The following is a 17,414-nucleotide window of genomic DNA, read 5'->3' on the forward strand; positions in this document are numbered from 1 at the left end:
GCCAGCCATGCCCAGGCCCCTGTGTGGGGGAGAGCTCTGCCCGGCTTGTCTGCAGCCAGCCATGCCCAGGCCCCTGTGTGGGGGAGAGCTCTGCCTGGCTTGTCTGCAGCCAACCATGCCCAGGCTCCTGTGTGGGGGAGAGCTCTGCCCAGCTTGTCTGGGGCAGACGAGAGCCACAGCCTGCGGTACTCAGATGTGGCAGAGCTTGGGCATAGTCCCTGCTCTCCTACCCACATGCCCAGACCGGTCCTCCCTCCCTCCCCCACCCCACGTACCCTGACCTGCCCTCCCTCCCTTCCCCACCTCATGTACCCCAACTGATCCTCCCTCCCTCCCCTACCCTGGGTACCCTGACCTGCCCTCCATCCCTCCCCCACCCTGCATACCCCATCCTGCCCTCCCTCCAAGCTGCCCTCCCTCTTTCCCCCACCCCATGTACCCCAACCTGCCCTCCCTCCCTCCCCCACCCCACGTACCCTGACCTGCCCTCCCTCCCTTCCCCACCTCATGTACCCCAACTGATCCTCCCTCCCTCCCCTACCCTGGGTACCCTGACCTGCCCTCCATCCCTCCCCCACCCTGCATACCCCATCCTGCCCTCCCTCCAAGCTGCCCTCCCTCTTTCCCCCACCCCATGTACCCCAACCTGCCCTCCCTCCCTCCCCCACCCCGCGTACCCCAACCTGTCCTTCCTCTCATTCCTCCCTCCCTCCCTCCCCCATCCTGTCCTCCCTTACTCCAGGACAGGCTCCCTGCCTGGGCTCCCGAGCTGCTGGCTGCTCCGTCTTGAATCCCCTGCTGCCCCTCTCTCCGCTCCCAGTCCCTTCTTGGGGAGCCCTGCCAGTGATGAGGCCTCCCCAGACATGCCTGGAGTCTGCAGCTGAGTCACACACCATTTGTTTCCTGAGAGTGTGGCTGCGTGCAGCTTTGGAGCCAGAAGCATATGGGAGAAGAGCCTGTCCACCCGGAGCCCCTCGGCCTGGGTGGACAGTGCCGTTCTCGGCCTGGGTGGACAGTGCCGTTCTCGGCCTCCTTTGGGCTTTCTGTCCTGGCTGGTGTCTGTTGCCACTCCATGTGGTCTGGAGCCCTGAGTGTATCTCCATCGTGACCCTCCAAAAATACCCCGATTCTCACATTTACTTTTCCAGCCGAACTCTGAAACAAGTCTGATAAGATGAAGGACAAGATCCCTGAGGTTGGGTGGAGGTGACATGCTAAGAAAACCGCAGGGAATGCTGGTATCTTACCCAAATAGGGACCCGGTTTTTTGCTAAGAAGTGCTGTTTTACATGTTGATATTAGATGCTATTTGCATCGCTATTGTGCATTATGTTGTTGTGCATGCAGTGTCCTTGTGAGTAGGAATGTCTTTACTTTTGAGACACTATTGGCTTTGTACACACTCAGATGGTCCTGCCTGCCGGTACTCTCCGCCCGTGTCTGGCCCCAGTGCCGGAGGGAAAGCTGTGTCCCACAGTCCGGCGAGGCTGAGTGTGCCCGGCGAGGGCTCACACCACACCCCAGCGAGGCTGAGTGTGCCCGGTGAGGGCTCACACCACACCCGGCGAGGCTGAGTGTGCCCTGCAAGGGCTCACACCACACCCCGGCAAGACTGTGTGCCCGGCGAGGCTGAGTGTGCCCAGCGAGGGCTCACACCACAGCCCGGCAAGACTGTGTGCCCGGCAAGGCTGAGTGTGCCCGGCGAGGGCTCACACCACAGACTGGCAAGGCTGTGTGCCTGGCGATGCTGAGTATGCCCAACCTGGGCTCACACCACACCCTGGCAAGGCTGAGTGTGCCCGGCGAGGGCTCACACCACAGCCTGGTGGCACTGTCTGTGAGTGTGGCCATTCACACTCACTGAGACATGATCCCTTGTGCCCCAGCACCCCAAGCCCTGGCTCCACTCTTCCCCTTACAGCCACCCTGCCCAGTCCACCGTCTGGCTCAAGGCAGAAAGGAGTCTCTACCTTGGCCAGGCAGACGTGGGGCCTCTGCTTGGTGGGGAGTGTGCCCCTAGAGACCTCAGAGCAGAGGTGCTGGTTGTCTGTGTGGCTCTAAGATGCCTTGGTGCTGACTTGCGGGGGTGAGTGTGCACACACATGCGCGCACACGCACTCTGGAATGTTCACTGGTCCGAGCTGCTCACTTGGGACCCAGCAGCTGGTGGCTCTGGAACCCACGGAGGGGCTGTGGAGGTGCCAGAGCAGTGTGGTGCCCAGTCCACATCCCGCCAGGGCCGGGCACTCAGAGCTGCGGAGGCCGGGCGTGGGGGCTTGCCAGCCTGAGACTGCCGCAGAGCGCACGCCCGGGGTGGCTCTGGGATTTAACGCTGAAGCCAGGCCAGACATTGCCTGCTTAGGGCTGAGGTGGGGGCCGTGGTCTCCAGTGCCCAGTCCGGGCACCCTGCTGGCCCCGCAGGCCCCACAGCCACAGACCGCTTTGGAAGCCACACGGGCTCTGTTCCCCCATCCGACACCTTTGCCCTTTGGCTCGTGAGCTCTGTGTGGGGCTGCTGGCTGCAGTCAGGCCTCCTGACCCCGCCACCCTCCTGGCACGCTGAGGGGCTCGCACCAGCTTCTCCCCGTCAGAGTCAAGGACGCTGGCCACGGTGGCTTTGCAGAGGGGCAGGTGGTAAGAATGAACCAGGGCCCCACCCCAGGATCAGAGAGCCAGAGGAGGCCTGCGCACCGCAGGGAGGCTCCGCAAGGCCAGGAGGCCGGCCGGGCCCAGCGCAGAGCTGCAGGGTCTCCTCCCCAGCTGCCGAGGCTGCTCTGCTCAGATATGAGCTGAGGGGTCACGGGGCTGAGGTGTCACGGGCTGAGGTGTCGCGGGCTGAGGTGTCACGGGGCTGAGGTGTCACGGGGCTGAGGTGTCATGGGGCTGAGGTGTCACGGGCTGAGGTGTCACGGGGCTGAGGTGTCACGGGGCTGAGGTGTCATGGGCTGAGGTTTCTGAGGCTGAGGTGTCGCGGGCTGAGGTGTCGCGGGCTGAGGTGTCATGGGGCTGAGGTGTCACGGGGCTGAGGTGTCACGGGGCTGAGGTGTCACGGGCTGAGGTGTCACGGGCTGAGGTGTCACGGGCTGAGGTGTCACGGGGCTGAGGTGTCTGGGGCTGAGGTGTCACGGGGCTGAGGTGTCGCGGGCTGAGGTGTCACGGGCTGAGGTTTCTGGGGCTGAGGTGTCACGGGGCTGAGGTGTCACGGGCTGAGGTGTCTGGGGCTGAGGTGTCACGGGCTGAGGTGTCACGGGCTGAGGTGTCATGGGGCTGAGGTGTCATGGGGCTGAGGTGTCACGGGCTGAGGTGTCTGGGGCTGAGGTGTCATGGGGCTGAGGTGTCACGGGCTGAGGTGTCTGGGGCTGCTGAGGTTTCTGGGGCTGAGGTGTCGCGGGGCTGAGGTGTCACGGGGCTGAGGTGTCACGGGCTGAGGTGTCGCGGGCTGAGGTGTCATGGGGCTGAGGTGTCACGGGGCTGAGGTGTCACGGGGCTGAGGTGTCACGGGCTGAGGTGTCTGGGGCTGAGGTGTCACGGGCTGAGGTGTCACGGGCTGAGGTGTCACGGGCTGAGGTGTCATGGGGCTGAGGTGTCACGGGCTGAGGTGTCACGGGGCTGAGGTGTCGCGGGCTGAGGTGTCACGGGGCTGAGGTGTCGCGGGCTGAGGTGTCACAGGGCTGAGGTGTCGCGGGCTGAGGTGTCGCGGGTTGAGGTGCCATGGGGCTGAGGTGCCCGGTGGCTGCAGCTCCCAGGGAGATTGAGGGCTCGCTGCCTGGGCCCAGCGGCCCGCTGCCAGCCCCTCCTCTGCCATCTGTGTGCTGCCTCTGCCACTCCGAGCTCTGCCCGGCTGCCTCCTCGAGGAACAGCCAGCGCAGGGCGGTATCGACCGCTCCTAAGTGGGCCAGAGCGCCTCGGGGATGTGACCGGGCTTTCTTGTGGGTCACCGGGCGGCGGTGTGCCTTGCACACTGGCCAGAGGGGGTGGTGTCTGTCTTCCTGTGCCCCCCACCCCCACCCCTCGCCTCGGTTGGCCTGGCTTGCCGCGAAGGGGCGTGGCTGAGGCTTGCCCGGCTGGAAGCAGGGCGGCCTCCGCTCTGGCTCACTGAGCGCACTGCTCTGCGGGGTCCCTGGACCCAGGGCTGGGGTGTGGCCGCCAGGATACGGGGCGCCTGCAGAGTTGGAGCTGCTGGTGGCTGTGGGTGAGGAGCTGCTCACACTGCCCGTGGCTCTCAGGGAGCAGAGCAGGCTCTGCTGCGCAGGACTCCCCGGGACGGCACGCCGCCCCTGCCTCCTGACAGCACGCAGGCGTCTGGGGCACAAACCACTACATCACCTGAACCCTGGCGATTTGACCCCAGCACGGACCAGTGCCCTCCAGTAGCCAGATGCCCCCCCCCGCTGCCTCCCAGCCGCCCAGTTACTAACCCGATGCTCATCTTGCTTCTGCCCCTCCCCCACCCACGCGCTGGGCTATTTCAGATGAATTTCAGAGCGGCTCATCTTATTGTCAATATTTCAGTAGCATCTCCAAGAGATAAGGACTGTTTTCCCAAACAGCCACAGCCCTTGTTCACACCTCCCTGCTGCGATCTTGTAGGGCCCAGATTCTCCTGCCGGCCTCCTCCTCCTCCTCATGCTCATCACCCCCGAGTCTGTGCAAGGCGCAGGTCAGGACCTGTGCTCTGCCCACCCCCATGGCCTGTTGAGCTCCAGGTGGCTATGTCTTGGAGCCCCATCTGGCTTCACCACCGTGCACCGCCTCTGCTGCTCCTGTTCTGAGCCTTTCCACTGTTGGACTTGGTGCTTTGGCAGACCCACTCTCCGAAAGTGTGTGTCCTGGGTGGACAGGCACTGGGCCGACCACCTGCAGACACACCGTCCTCACGGGGTGGACAGGCACTGGGCCGACCACCTGCAGACACACCGTCCTCACGGGGTGGACAGGCACTGGGCCGACCACCTGCAGACACACCATCCTCACGGGGTGGACAGGCACTGGGCTGACCACCTGCAGACACACCGTCCTCACGGGGTGGACAGGCGCTGGGCTGACCACCTGCAGACACACCTCTCGGTGGGAGGAGGGCAGTGGCCCTGGCGGTGGATGTGAGGTCGTCTTGTATGTGATCAGGACCCCTGGGAGCCCTCAGAACCCTTTTCTGTCGGGCTGTGGGCTGGCTCCGTCTTCTGTACTTTGGGGACCCTGTTCCCCCTAAGTCTCCCCAGTCACCCCATTTCAGGGTCAGCCCTTCTTTGGACTCTGCAGACACCATCAAAGGACTGGGTTTGCAGTGTTTGTGCTGCTGACCCTGGCCAGGACAGAGCCCTAGGAGGAGCCCGGGCTCCTGTGCCATGGCCTGGACATGGGTTCACTGCAGATTGGAGCCTCTGAGTACCTGTTATCAGGCTTTCTGGGGAACAAAAATTACTTGGAAAGAAAAAGAGCTTGGAGTGAATCACTTTAAGTCTGCAAAATACATAAACAGCATTTAATTAGAATGGCAATTACACCGCCATTAGTCACCAGCCTATTTTGGGCTGTACTGTAGCATTTTACACGGCACCCCGTGGCCTGGGACCAGCGGGGTTCATGTTGCTCGGATTGGATTCTGCTGCTTCTTTGTCACGAACAAGTGGATTATTGGAGGGAGTGGCCCAGAAAGCGGGCCAGTTTCACATGACGTGCTTCCACTGGGCTGCTCTCAGCCCCTGAGGCCAGCCCGGAAGGCCGGTGGCTTTCCTCTCACTTTTAGAAACACTGCTGTGCTGGGCCGGAGGTCCTTGGGGTCCCTGTGAATGGGGTTTGCACAGACTTCGCACCGCCACTACTGCAGCTTCCCCATGGGCCAGGGTGGAGCTGATGGTGGAGGCCAGCAGAGCCTGCTCTTTCCAGCAGGGCTAAAACCCCTCCTCCCACAGTAGCCTCCACTGAAGGACACTTGAAGCCCCCGATGAAGCCCTTCGGCTCTGCAGCCTGGCCCCGTCAGCAGTGGGGAGGCCAGGCTTGCCTTCACTCGGCTCACTCCTCCCTGCGGCCGGAGGAGGGAAGGGACTTGGAACCTTTGAAGAGTGGCCAGCTTAATCCAGCCCAGTAAGACAAGTCCTGGTGAAGGGCAGAGAAGTGAGAGGCACGGGCTGTGAGAAGAGGCACCCCAGCCCATCAGTTCACCTGCAGCTCATCTCCAGGTGCAGTCACGAGCTGTAGCCTTAAGCAGAGAAAGAGCGAAGATGGGGAGGGGAGGAAGAGGGAGGCTGCTAGCCCAGCAGCAAAGGGAGATTATAGTCCAGGGCAGCCTGGGCATAAAGCAGGAGCCTCTGTTGAGAATAACCAGTGCACAGGGGTCGCTGGAATGGCTCAAATGGTCGAGTATTTGCCCAGGAGGAACAGGGCCCTAAGTTCAGATCTCAGTACCACTGAAAAAAAAAGTGGCCAGGTTAGCAAATGGAGAGGAAAGAACAGATGTGCACGTGCCGCTGTTTCCACAGTGGGCGTGTGTAGGAAAGTGCACTCTACCTTCCAGTGGCTGCTGCAAACAAGTCCTGAGGCATGCTCCTGGCTACCCATGTCAGGAGCCCATCCTCTGAGAGGTCTGAGGTCAGGCAGGATGGACTCCAGGAGGCTGTGGGGAAGAGGCCCTTCCGGCCTGTCCTGGCTTCTGAGGCTGCGTGAACCTGGGTGTGCCTCTGCATGGCGGCCCCTCTTTCTTCCAGACCCACATGCTTATCATTGGCTCTGGATTGGCCCCCACACCATCTCGTCCTCTGCTACCTGTGTCTTCTGACCTCTCATAGATCACCCGTCAATAATTTAGAATTTGTCTTAATTCATACCTTCAGATTTTCAGCGTCATTACATCCTCAGAGCCCTTTGCCCCAACTAGGCCACCCTAAGGTTCCAGGGGCCATGCCTCTGGGGCCACCTGGACGCACGCATGTGGGCTGGCCCAGGGAGGAGCACTTCTAATGCTGCACAGGGCTTCCCCCTAGAAAGACACAGAAGCAAAGCTTCCATTGCAGTCTAGCTGAGAATGTTCCAGAGCCCAGTGACTGAGGAGCCCTGGCCCCACCTGCTTCTGACTCTGTAGAACTGCCAGCTTTTCCCGATGGCTGGTGGCTGGGGCCAGCAAGGAAGGAAGCCAAGGAGCCCTTCCACTGCAGCAGATGCAGGAGGGGTCTCACCCAGGATGGGGGGAGTGGGACGGGGACGGGGACTACAGTGGGGAGGGGCCTGGGATGGGGACTGCAGACAAGTTTGGGTCCCTCGAGCAGCTTTCCTGGGGAACAAATGGACACAAGAGCCTGGGGCTGCTTCTGGGCAAGGCCTTGGTTCACAGTCACTGTGCCTTGAAAAGCAGCCCTGCTGAGAGGAGCTCTGCAGCAGCACGGAAGCCCAGCCCGGGAGTCCCTGAGCTCTAGGGACCCGCCAGGGAACCTGTGTCCCTCTCACCAGCCCGCCTCCCACCTTGGCCCTCACACAGATGCTCTCCAGCCGAGTCCAGGGCGCCGCTGCCGTCTGGTGTGCAGACTGTCTGTAGCAGTCACTGCCAGAGCTGAGGGAGGCCTCTCCTGGGTCTGGGCTCAATGAGAAGACCAAAGCATCCGTGCAGAGTGGTTGGACGTGTTGCCCTTCTATGGAGCGTGTGTTCAGAAGACAGGCAGTGTGCTCTGTCCGCTGGCCAGTGTTGGGACTGGCAAGACCATAGTTCTCCATCCAGCAGAGTGAAGTGCCAGCCGGAGGCCTGGGGAGGAAGCCAGGGGGCTGCTGAGGCCTGCCTGGCTCATGCTTGTTTCCATTGTGAACATTTCCACTGGCTTCCAAAATAATTGGAAAAAAACAATGTAGGTTAAAAAAAAAAAAAAGTTCTTTGTAGCCAAGCTTTTCGGAGTTGCCTGGCCAACCTGGCCACGGAGCTTCCCTATTGTTCTCTGCCTGTGGTCTGCAGCCCACGCTCCCGGCACACACTTTTGGGCCAGGTATGACCCCTGTGCCCTCCAGACCCCTTTGTCCACACACTTGCTGGCTGATGGCCATTAGTGTTCTTCCCATCCCCACCATGGGGCAGGGCAGGACAAGGCTGGGCAGGGCAGGGCAGGGCTGGGCAGGGCAGGGCAGGGCTGGGCAGGGCTGGGCAGGGCAGGGCTCAGCTCAGCTCTGGACATACCTCCCTTCCACACCCTGAGGCCAGGCCCACTTCTCTGCATGTCCCTGCAGCCCTGCTCCCTCAGTCCACAGGGCAGTATAGTGCCGATAGATATGGGGAGACTTTGGGGACAGGAAGTGATGCACCTTGAGGACAAGCCCTGGCCCGCACAGGCAGTTGCAGACAGAGCTTGCAGGGTCTCGGTGGCCTACACACGGACTGGCTGGGTTTGGGCTGGGTAGGTGGGAGGGGCCAAAGGGGCAGATGCTGCGTACCCCAGCGGCTTTGCACCTCCGACTCCGCATCCGGCGGGCCGGCCACACGTCTGGGGGCTGGGGGCTGGTTTGCAAGGTGTGCATGTGACAACGTAGGTCTCATCTCTGGGTGATGGCAGGGATGTGTGCAGTGCAGATATCTGGAAATGCTAAAGATCGGGGTCGCCGCAGCCCTCCTACCATGGACACACAGCAGCCATATCAGCAGCAGTGTGATAGGAACTGCAACTTCCTGATCCCCGGCCTCTGTCCACAGGGCTCCTTCCTGTTGGTGCACATATTGTGTGTCTACTCAGCCTACACTGCCCAGCATAGCATTCTTGCTTGGTATCCCAAATGTCCTGAGTGTCACTAAGGTGGCTGTGTGACAGAGGTTCCACTCCCTCCTCCCAGGGCCTGCCGCAGGTCACCAAGGCCCTGGGTGTTGGGCAGCCTGGGAAGAACACCTGCATGTAGATGCGGCACTGTGTGCCACATCCCAGGATCCACTTCTGTATCGTAAACACAGCTTTGTGTGCTACATCCCAGGATCCACTTCTGTATCGTAAACACAGCTTTGTGTGCTACATCCCAGGATCCACTTCTGTATCGTAAACGCAGAGCTCATCTCCCTTAGGCACATTCCCAGTCCAGGGAATGTGGGTACCCTTGGGCAGGGTCCAGAGCTTTGGCCTGAGACAGATGCCATGTCCCATGGCCTTGACACAGGGAACGGAGTCACTTCTCACCTGAGTTTCAGAATTGTTAGCTTCCTCCAGGCCCCTGGGCTCTTGCTCAGTGAAGGCCAGAGACCCTCACAGCCTCCCTGATAGCCTCCACCACCTTGAGTCTCTGTGCCTTGCAGCAGAAATGGAGCGCAGTTTTGTGCCCAGCCCCTGGGTTTCCTCTGGGATCTCTGTCCTTGACTCTGATGGATGCTTCCCAGCCACGAGGAGCCAGGCGCATTTCCCTGTGCTTGGAGTTCCTCACACCTCTCCCTGTCTTGCTCTCTGCCGCCGAGCAATTAGCAGTGTGTCAGCAATGCCAGCCCCACTGCCTGGCGCCCGGGTAGCTCAGAGCTCAGCAGGCATTGTACCTTCAGGGCTGTGCAGACACACTGTCATGGCAGACGGCCCTGTCACGGAGCCAGTGCTGCCAATGACGAGTCCTCTCTCAGTCCCCCATCCCCTGCGAGTCCTTGGAAAGGATCCGTGGGGCTCTAGAAGGTGAGGAAGCTGCACTGGCGAGCATCTGGGACATCAGAACAACACACCTGCTCTCACCTGGGGCCCTGCCGCTGGGCTCTCACCCGGGGCCCCGCCGCTGGGCCTTGATGCTGGGCGCTCACCCGGGACCCCGCCGCTGGGGGCTCATTCGGGGCCCCGCTGCTGGGGGCTCATCTGGGGCCCTGCTGCTGGGCCTGGCCTATCTGCAGAGGCTGCTCGTTGGGGAACCCCAATGCTCCAGAGTTGTCTGGAGAGCTGGGCTGTGCTGCTCTCTGAAATGCTCTTTGCCCGCAGGTGTGCATTGTGCAGAAAAGGGACACGGAGAAGATGTACGCCATGAAGTATATGAACAAGCAGCAGTGCATCGAGCGCGATGAGGTGCGCAACGTCTTCAGGGAGCTGGAGATCCTGCAGGAGATTGAGCACGTCTTCCTGGTGAACCTCTGGTGAGCCGCCCCAGGCCTGTGGGCAGAGGCCCTGCCCTCTCCTCCCTGGGCTGGCTTCTCCTGCAGTGTGCGGGAGCTGCGGCTCCGCCCCGGCCGTGTTCATGCTGGGCCCGCTGTGCTGCAGGTACTCCTTCCAGGATGAAGAGGACATGTTCATGGTGGTGGACCTGCTGCTAGGCGGGGACCTGCGTTACCACCTGCAGCAGAACGTGCAGTTCTCTGAGGACACGGTGAAGCTGTACATCTGCGAGATGGCGCTGGCCCTGGACTACCTGCGTGGCCAGCATATTATCCACAGGTGTGTGGCTGTTAGTTGTCGGGGGGGAGGGGGGGAGGCTGGCCACACTGCCGTCCTGCCACTGACACGCTCCCACCTGTCCACTTGTCTGTCTGCCACATCCATGGCTTTTGACGGTCACCCCAAACAGGTGCAATCAGGGTGCAGCTGGCATTAGAAGTCACATGGGCAGTAGGTGGAATTAGGAACAAAATGGAAATAGAAAGCAAAGATTAGGTGGAAATTCTGTAGCCAGAGCAGAATGAAAAGACAAAGTCTACCAGGCACCAGTGGCTCACGCCTGTCATCCTAGCTACTCAGGAGGCTGAGATCTGGGGTTCACGGTTTGAAGCCAGCCCCAGCAGGAAAGTCTGAGAGACTCATTTCCAGTCAATCACCAGAAAACTGGAAGTGGTACTGGGTCCCCAGTGGTAGAGCGCTAGCCTTGAGCAAACGAGCTCAGGGACAGAGCCCAAGCCCTGCGACCAACAAAAAGACAAAATCAAACCATCTGATTCTCTCCCTTGGGGATCCTGCTGTCTGCTCACGACCAGGCACCATGAGAGCCACCTGTGCTGTGTGCCTGGGAGTCAGAACAGAGAGGACTGAGGCTGAGTTATGGGGACACCTGAGCTAGGGTGTCTGGCAGCCTGGGGTCTGACATGGGACAGCCCAGGGTCTTGATATGGGACAGCCTAGGATCTGACTTGGGACAGCCTGGGGCTCTGTGCAGCCCGGGGTCTGCCATGGGGCAGCCTGGATCTGACGTGGGGTAGCCTAGGACTCTGTGCAGCCTGGGGTCTGCCATGGGACAGCCTGGGGTCTGATGTGGGACAGCCCGGGACTCTGTGCAGCCTGGGGTCTGCCGTGGGGCAGCCTGGGGTCTGATTGGGACAGCCTGGGACTCTGTGCAGCCTGGGGTCTGCCATGGGACAGCCTGGGGTCTGCCGTGGGGCAGCCTGGGGTCTGATTGGGACAGCCTGGGACTCTGTGCAGCCTGGGGTCTGCCGTGGGGCAGCCTGGGGTCTGATTGGGACAGCCTGGGGTCTGATGTGGGACAGCCCGGGACTCTGTGCAGCCCGGGGTCTGCCATGAGGCAGCCCGGGGTCTGCCATGGGGCAGCCTGGATCTGACGTGGGGTAGCCTAGGACTCTGTGCAGCCTGGGGTCTGCCATGGGACAGCCTGGGGTCATGTGGGACAGCCCGGGACTCTGTGCAGCCCGGGGTCTGCCATGAGGCAGCCCGGGGTCTGCCATGGGGCAGCCTGGATCTGACGTGGGGTAGCCTAGGACTCTGTGCAGCCTGGGGTCTGCCATGGGACAGCCTGGGGTCTGATTGGGACAGCCCGGGACTCTGTGCAGCCCGGGGTCTGCCGTGGGGCAGCCTGGGGTCTGATTGGGACAGCCTGGGGTCTGATTGGGACAGCCCGGGACTCTGTGCAGCCTGGGGTCTGCCGTGGGGCAGCCTGGGGTTCTGCCAGGAAGCTCTGCGTTCTCCTCTGGATGGGGGGAAGGGGGTGCATGTACCTTGTGAGTGTGCCCCAGGAGAGCCAGGGGCTCTGTGTGGATCCAGACGCAGGGTGCTGGTGGCTCTGTGGCAGGTTTTCCCAGCACCATTTGGGAAGAGAGCAACAAGGCCCCTCCCCCGTTGCTGGGGCCGCGAGGGCCCTGCAGTGTCCACAGCCCGGTGCTCTCCCGGCCTCTGGTGCCGTCCCCAGGGAGGCTGGCTCTGCCGTGGGGCTGGGCGGGCAGGGGTGGACTCAGAGCTGACCTCCTGCCTATGCCTCTCAGGGATGTGAAGCCTGACAACATTCTCCTGGATGAGCAAGGTGTGTGCCGGAGCCCAGGGAGGCCCAGGGAGCCCGGGGAGGCCGAGGGAAGGCTGGGAGGAGCCCGGGAAGGTGGGGGGAGGGGGGAGCTGGGGAGGCCGAGGGGAGGCCTGGGGGAGGTGGGGGAGCCCAGGGAGGCCCGGGGAGCCCGGGGAGGCCTGGGGGAGGCTGGGGAGCCCAGGGAGGCCTGGGAGAGGTGGGGGAGCCCAGGGAGGCCCGGGGAGCCTGGGGAGGCCTGGGGAAGGCTGGGGAGCCCAGGGAGGCCTGGGGAGCCCGGGGAGGCTGGGGAGCCCAGGGAGGCCCGGGGAGCCTGGGGAGGCCTGGGGGAGGCTGGGAGGAGCCCGGGAAGGTGGGGGGAGGGGGGAGGCTGGGGAGACCAAGGGGAGGCCTGGGGGAGGTGGGGGAGCCTGGGGAGGCCGAGGGGAGCCCCAGGAGGCCAGGGAGGCTGAGGGGAGCCCTGCTCACAAGCACACATCTCCAGTCCTGCGCTGGTCACCTGTCCTCCATCCACAGGCCACGCTCACCTGACTGACTTCAACATCGCCACCATCATAAAGGATGGGGAGAGGGCCACCGCACTGGCCGGCACCAAGCCGTACATGGGTAAGGCCAAGGCTGCCTAACCACACTGCGCCGCTCCTGGCCACACCCAGGCCTCCCACCTGAGTCCCGCAGGGCTGGACAGCAGGCTGGGCGCTCTCTGCAGGGCCTTTGCTGTGGGGCAGGCCCTGTGCCCCGAGAGGGGACTTCCCGTTTCACTCAGGAGGGAAGGGACCCAGCACTGCACCCCCCTCTCTCTCTCTCTGTCGGCAAGCCCCGGAGATCTTCTACTCTTTCGTCAACGGCGGGACCGGCTACTCCTTCGAGGTGGACTGGTGGTCTGTGGGGGTGATGGCCTACGAGCTGCTGCGAGGATGGGTACGGAGCTGGCGCCGTCCCCAGGGCCCCGGCCAGCGCCGTCCCCAGGGCGGACACACGTGCCACGCATCCAGCAGGGAGGGGCTCTCCTCAGGGCTGTTGGCGAGGCTGGCACCTTGCTCCTTCTGGGTGCCCAATCCGAGGGGCAGCGAGGGGACCGTCCCACAGCCCTGAGGGTCTGGCCGGGGCTACAGCCTGGATGTCGCCCCAAGCCTTATCCTTCTATTCCCCTCCCCATCTCTTCCTGGGGCGCCCCCTGGGACCCCATCCCGAGGAAGGCAGCCCTTCCTGGTCATCTGGGGCTGGCCTCAGGCCCACGCCCAGGGGCAGTGTACTTCCTGGCCCAGTGAGCGTTGGGGGGGTGCAGGGTAAACCAGGCACAGGTGCCGCCCCCGGCTCAGAGCCCAGCCTGGACAGGGGCGGGGAGCCCCGGCCCGGGGCGGCGGCACCGCCGCCGGGTGTAAGGCACTGTGGCCCACGCCTTCTCACCCGCAGAGGCCCTACGACATCCACTCGAGCAACGCGGTGGAGTCGCTGGTGCAGCTGTTCAGCACCGTGAGCGTGCAGTACGCGCCCACCTGGTCCAAGGAGATGGTGGCCCTGCTGCGGAAGGTGAGCCCCTCCCCACCGCACCCCCGGAGCTCGCAGCCACGCCCTCTCACCCGCACCCGCCTGGCTGAGGAACGCGGGTCTGGTCCCTTTGCTGTGCATTTGAGTTCTGCCGTGAGGTGGCTGCGTGTTTCTTGAACACAGTGACACTGCCGGGCCACAGGTGGGGTCCTGCCCACACTCACTCTCCATCCTCAGAGGAGTTAGTTGGGGCACGGGTCATCACACACTGCACACCAAGGCCAACCCCCAGATGCCAGCTTCCTCCATCTGTGTGTGGGAGGGAGGTGTGCCAGGCTGGGGCAGGCCCGGGCTGACCTCTGCCCTTGCCCTAACTCTGGTAGGTGCCCCTGACCTGGGTGTGCCCTCCCAGCCCAGAGAGGGGCGCAGGGTTGCTGTGCTGTGCACAGTGGTGCCGTGTGGATCTAGGCTGGGCCCATTCCAAACCTGGAGACCTGTTCTTTAAGGACTGGAGCATCCATCTAAAAGGGGTGGAGTCCAAGAGCCAAGATGTGGGTCAGGGCCCAGAGAGGCTGCCTGTGAGGCTGGGAGGTGTCCAGCTTGTGCCCTGCTGCTTTGGTTGTGCAGTTGTCTGAAGGGGATTCCATGGGACTCGGCAGTCTACTCTGTATTGGAAATGGCTTCGTGTTAGGTACTCTGGCCAGCCACACTGGGTTCCTAAGGAGCAGAAGCCAGGCCTCCGCTGCCACCTGCTGGTGAATCCTGGTGGAACACCCCTGCAGGTCCTTTACCACCCTTCCAGACCCAGAGCATCGGATCACCTGCCTTTCGGGAGTGTCTGGCCACTCTGGCTGGCGCTGGGCTGGCTGGGCTGCCTGTCTGACCCGGGCCTCATTGCAGCTTCTCACTGTGAACCCTGAGCACCGGCTCTCCAGCCTCCAGGACATGCAGGCAGCCCCGTCACTGGCCCATGTGCTGTGGGATGACCTGAGTGAGAAGAAGGTGGAGCCAGGCTTCGTGCCCAATGTAAGCCCTTACTCAGACAACAGTTCCAGGGCGGGCAGGGCCTGTGGGCTGGGCTCAGCCCTCTGTCCCCTCACAGAAAGGCCGCCTGCACTGCGACCCCACCTTTGAGCTGGAGGAGATGATCTTGGAATCTCGGCCTCTGCACAAGAAAAAGAAGCGGCTGGCCAAGAACAAGTCACGGGACAGCAGCAGAGACAGCTCTCAGTCGGTGAGTACTGGGCTCAGGCCGTGCATGGCAGGGGTCACCAGGCCTCAACCCTGAAAGGCCTCTAGGAGTGACAACTTGTAGGTGGTACACAGGGCTGAGCCCAAACCACAAGTCCTTGCTTCTTGTTCCTTTGTAGAAGTAGTTAGTTATACATTCTGGATGCAGACTGCTTCTCAGATCATGTGCAGACTCTCTCTTGTCTTCTAAGGACTAGCTTTTCTTTCTTGATGGTGTCCTTGAGGCAGGAAAGCCTTTGATCTTGATGATGTCCAACAGATCACTTTGTGTCTGTGTGTGTGTGTCTGTGTGTGTGTCTGTGTGTGTGTCTGTGTGTGTGTGTGTATGTGTGTGTCTGTGTGTGTCTGTGTGTGTGTGTCTGTGTGTGTGTCTGTGTGTGTGTGTGTGTCTGTGTGTGTCTGTGTGTGTGTGTGTCTGTGTGTGTATCTGTGTGTGTGTCTGTGTGTGTCTGTGTCTGTGTGTGTGCGTGTGTGTGTCTGTGTCTGTGTGTCTGTGTGTGTGTCTGTGTCTGTGTCTGTGTGTCTGTGTCTGTGTGTGTGTGTGTGTCCTGGAGCTTGAACTCAGGGTGTGAGTGCTGTCCCTAAGCTATTCATCTCAAGGTTAGTGCTTTATCACTTGAGCCACAGCTCTACTTCTGGATTTTGTTGGTAGTTAATAGAGGTAAGAATCTCATGGGCTGGCTTCACACATGATCTTCAGAGCTCAAGCTCCTGAGTAGCGAGGATGACAATCACGAGCCACCAGAACCTGGAAATGCATCATTTCTTTTGCTGTGCTGTCACATCTGTCACCTCACCTAACGTGTTTTCTACTAAGGGCTTCATAGCTTTAGCCTTTACACTTTTGCCGTGATCTCTGAGAGCCGAATCTTGGTGAATGAGGTGAGGCACGGGTCCACCTTCAGTCAGCCGGTCAGCCACAACCAGCACTAAAACACCTTCAGTCAGCCGGTCAGCCACAACCAGCACTAAAAAGCCATTCTTCCCATGGAATTGCTTGGTACCTTTTTTTAAAAAAAAAAATCAGTTGAGCATAAACAGAAGGGTTTATTTGTGGACTGGCAGTCTGTTGGTGCAGACCTACCCTGTGGTCAGGCACACTGCCTTGATTCCCACAGCTTGGCAGTAAGTTTTGAAATTGGGAGCAGTGATCAGGGAGTCCCCCAGCCCTCAGCCAGGGCAGTGCCTGCCCTAGAAACTGCTGAGGACACTCCTGGACTGGAGAGAGCCACGAGAAAGGAGGAGAGCCACGAGAAGGGAGGAGAGCCACGAGAAGGAAGGAGGAGAGCCACAAGAAAGGAGGAGAGCCATGAGAAGGAAGGAGGAGAGCCACGAGAAGGGAGGAGAGCCACGAGAATGCAGAGCCACTAGAAAGGTTCAAGCAGCACAAGGGCAGAATTCACACAGGGCAGGCCTGAAAACCCCAAGTACCACGTGGGCATTGAAGAGAGCACTCCAGAGCTCAGGAGTGGGGAGACTACAAACACCTGCCACCTCGCGCACGTCTTCCATAGTCGGTGCATGGTGGGGAACGGTGGGTGGCCTTGGAGCAGGTGTTTCGAAGGACGCCATCACTAGATCTGGACCCTCACCTGTAAGCAGCCCTGGCGTGTCGTACGGCTTCCCTCCCACACTGGGACATGGGACGGGCAAGGCATCCAGAGGCCACAGTGCCACCAGCAGAGCTCACGACAGCGTCAGGTGATCGAGCCCTGACCGCTGGGATGGAGAACGGGGCACTTTTGACCTTCCCAGGGGACAGCGAGAGCTGTGCCAGGCGCCTTGCTGAGCGGTTTTGGAAGAGATGCCTCTCACCCTGAGGCCACGTGTCCCCGGCCAGGGGCCCGCGGCTCTGACCCAGCACCATCTGCGGCTGCTCAGTTGCTGCATGTCACCTACATCAGACGTGGCCGGACCTCATTATCTGCCCCGACCCTCCAACCCTTGCAGGGCCAGACTTGTGAATTAAGTGGAAAATTACAGGACCGCATCCCTGCGCGGCTTCCGCCCCCGCGGTGTGGCATCGCCTTCTGGCCCAGGCCGCTTTGTGGGAAGGGCTGAGCTGGTTTGGGATTCCATTGGCCCCTGCACTACAGCAGTGACTCTAACACTGCCAGAAGTCCGATCTATTTCAGGTGTGCCCCTGGTGTGCTCACAGACACACACACGCATCCCCGCAGCTGAGCTGATCAGCCATCACCCCTGCACTTGGGCTCCGGTGCGCTGTGCGTGGTGAGGAGGTGTCACCCCACGCCCTGTCCCCACAGCACTCGGCAGCCCTACAGTGTCCAGGTCCTGCAGGCCCAGCGGCCCGTCACCCTGCAGCTGGACCTCTGACTCACCCCTGTAACCACCCCTCCTTGCACGCCACCCCTGCACTGTCCCCCACACCCCTGTACCCTGTCCCGCCACCCCCAGCCCCACATGCCACCCCTGCGCTGTCCCCCAGCCCTGCCACCCCTGCGCTGTCCCCCCAGCCCTGCCACCCCTGCGCTGTCCCCCAGCCCTGC

The 17,414-nt window shown here is 61.7% G+C and overlaps 1 protein-coding gene across 1 annotated transcript in view; it reads left to right on the plus strand.

Annotated features, from left to right (window-relative positions):
- Positions 1–17,414, plus strand: part of Stk32c (serine/threonine kinase 32C) — a 28,738-nt gene that overhangs the window by 5,191 nt on the left and 6,133 nt on the right. The window contains exons 2-9 of the mRNA XM_013021909.1: positions 9,909–10,060; positions 10,185–10,358; positions 12,128–12,165; positions 12,679–12,768; positions 12,980–13,083; positions 13,579–13,695; positions 14,554–14,679; positions 14,756–14,887. Of these exons, the coding sequence (XP_012877363.1) occupies positions 9,942–10,060; positions 10,185–10,358; positions 12,128–12,165; positions 12,679–12,768; positions 12,980–13,083; positions 13,579–13,695; positions 14,554–14,679; positions 14,756–14,887 (900 nt within the window). The 5' untranslated portion in view covers positions 9,909–9,941. The remainder of the gene's footprint in view (positions 1–9,908; positions 10,061–10,184; positions 10,359–12,127; positions 12,166–12,678; positions 12,769–12,979; positions 13,084–13,578; positions 13,696–14,553; positions 14,680–14,755; positions 14,888–17,414) is intronic.

Source organism: Dipodomys ordii, unplaced genomic scaffold (genome assembly GCF_000151885.1).
Source record: "Dipodomys ordii isolate 6190 unplaced genomic scaffold, Dord_2.0 Scaffold58, whole genome shotgun sequence".
NCBI lineage: Eukaryota > Metazoa > Chordata > Mammalia > Rodentia > Heteromyidae > Dipodomys > Dipodomys ordii.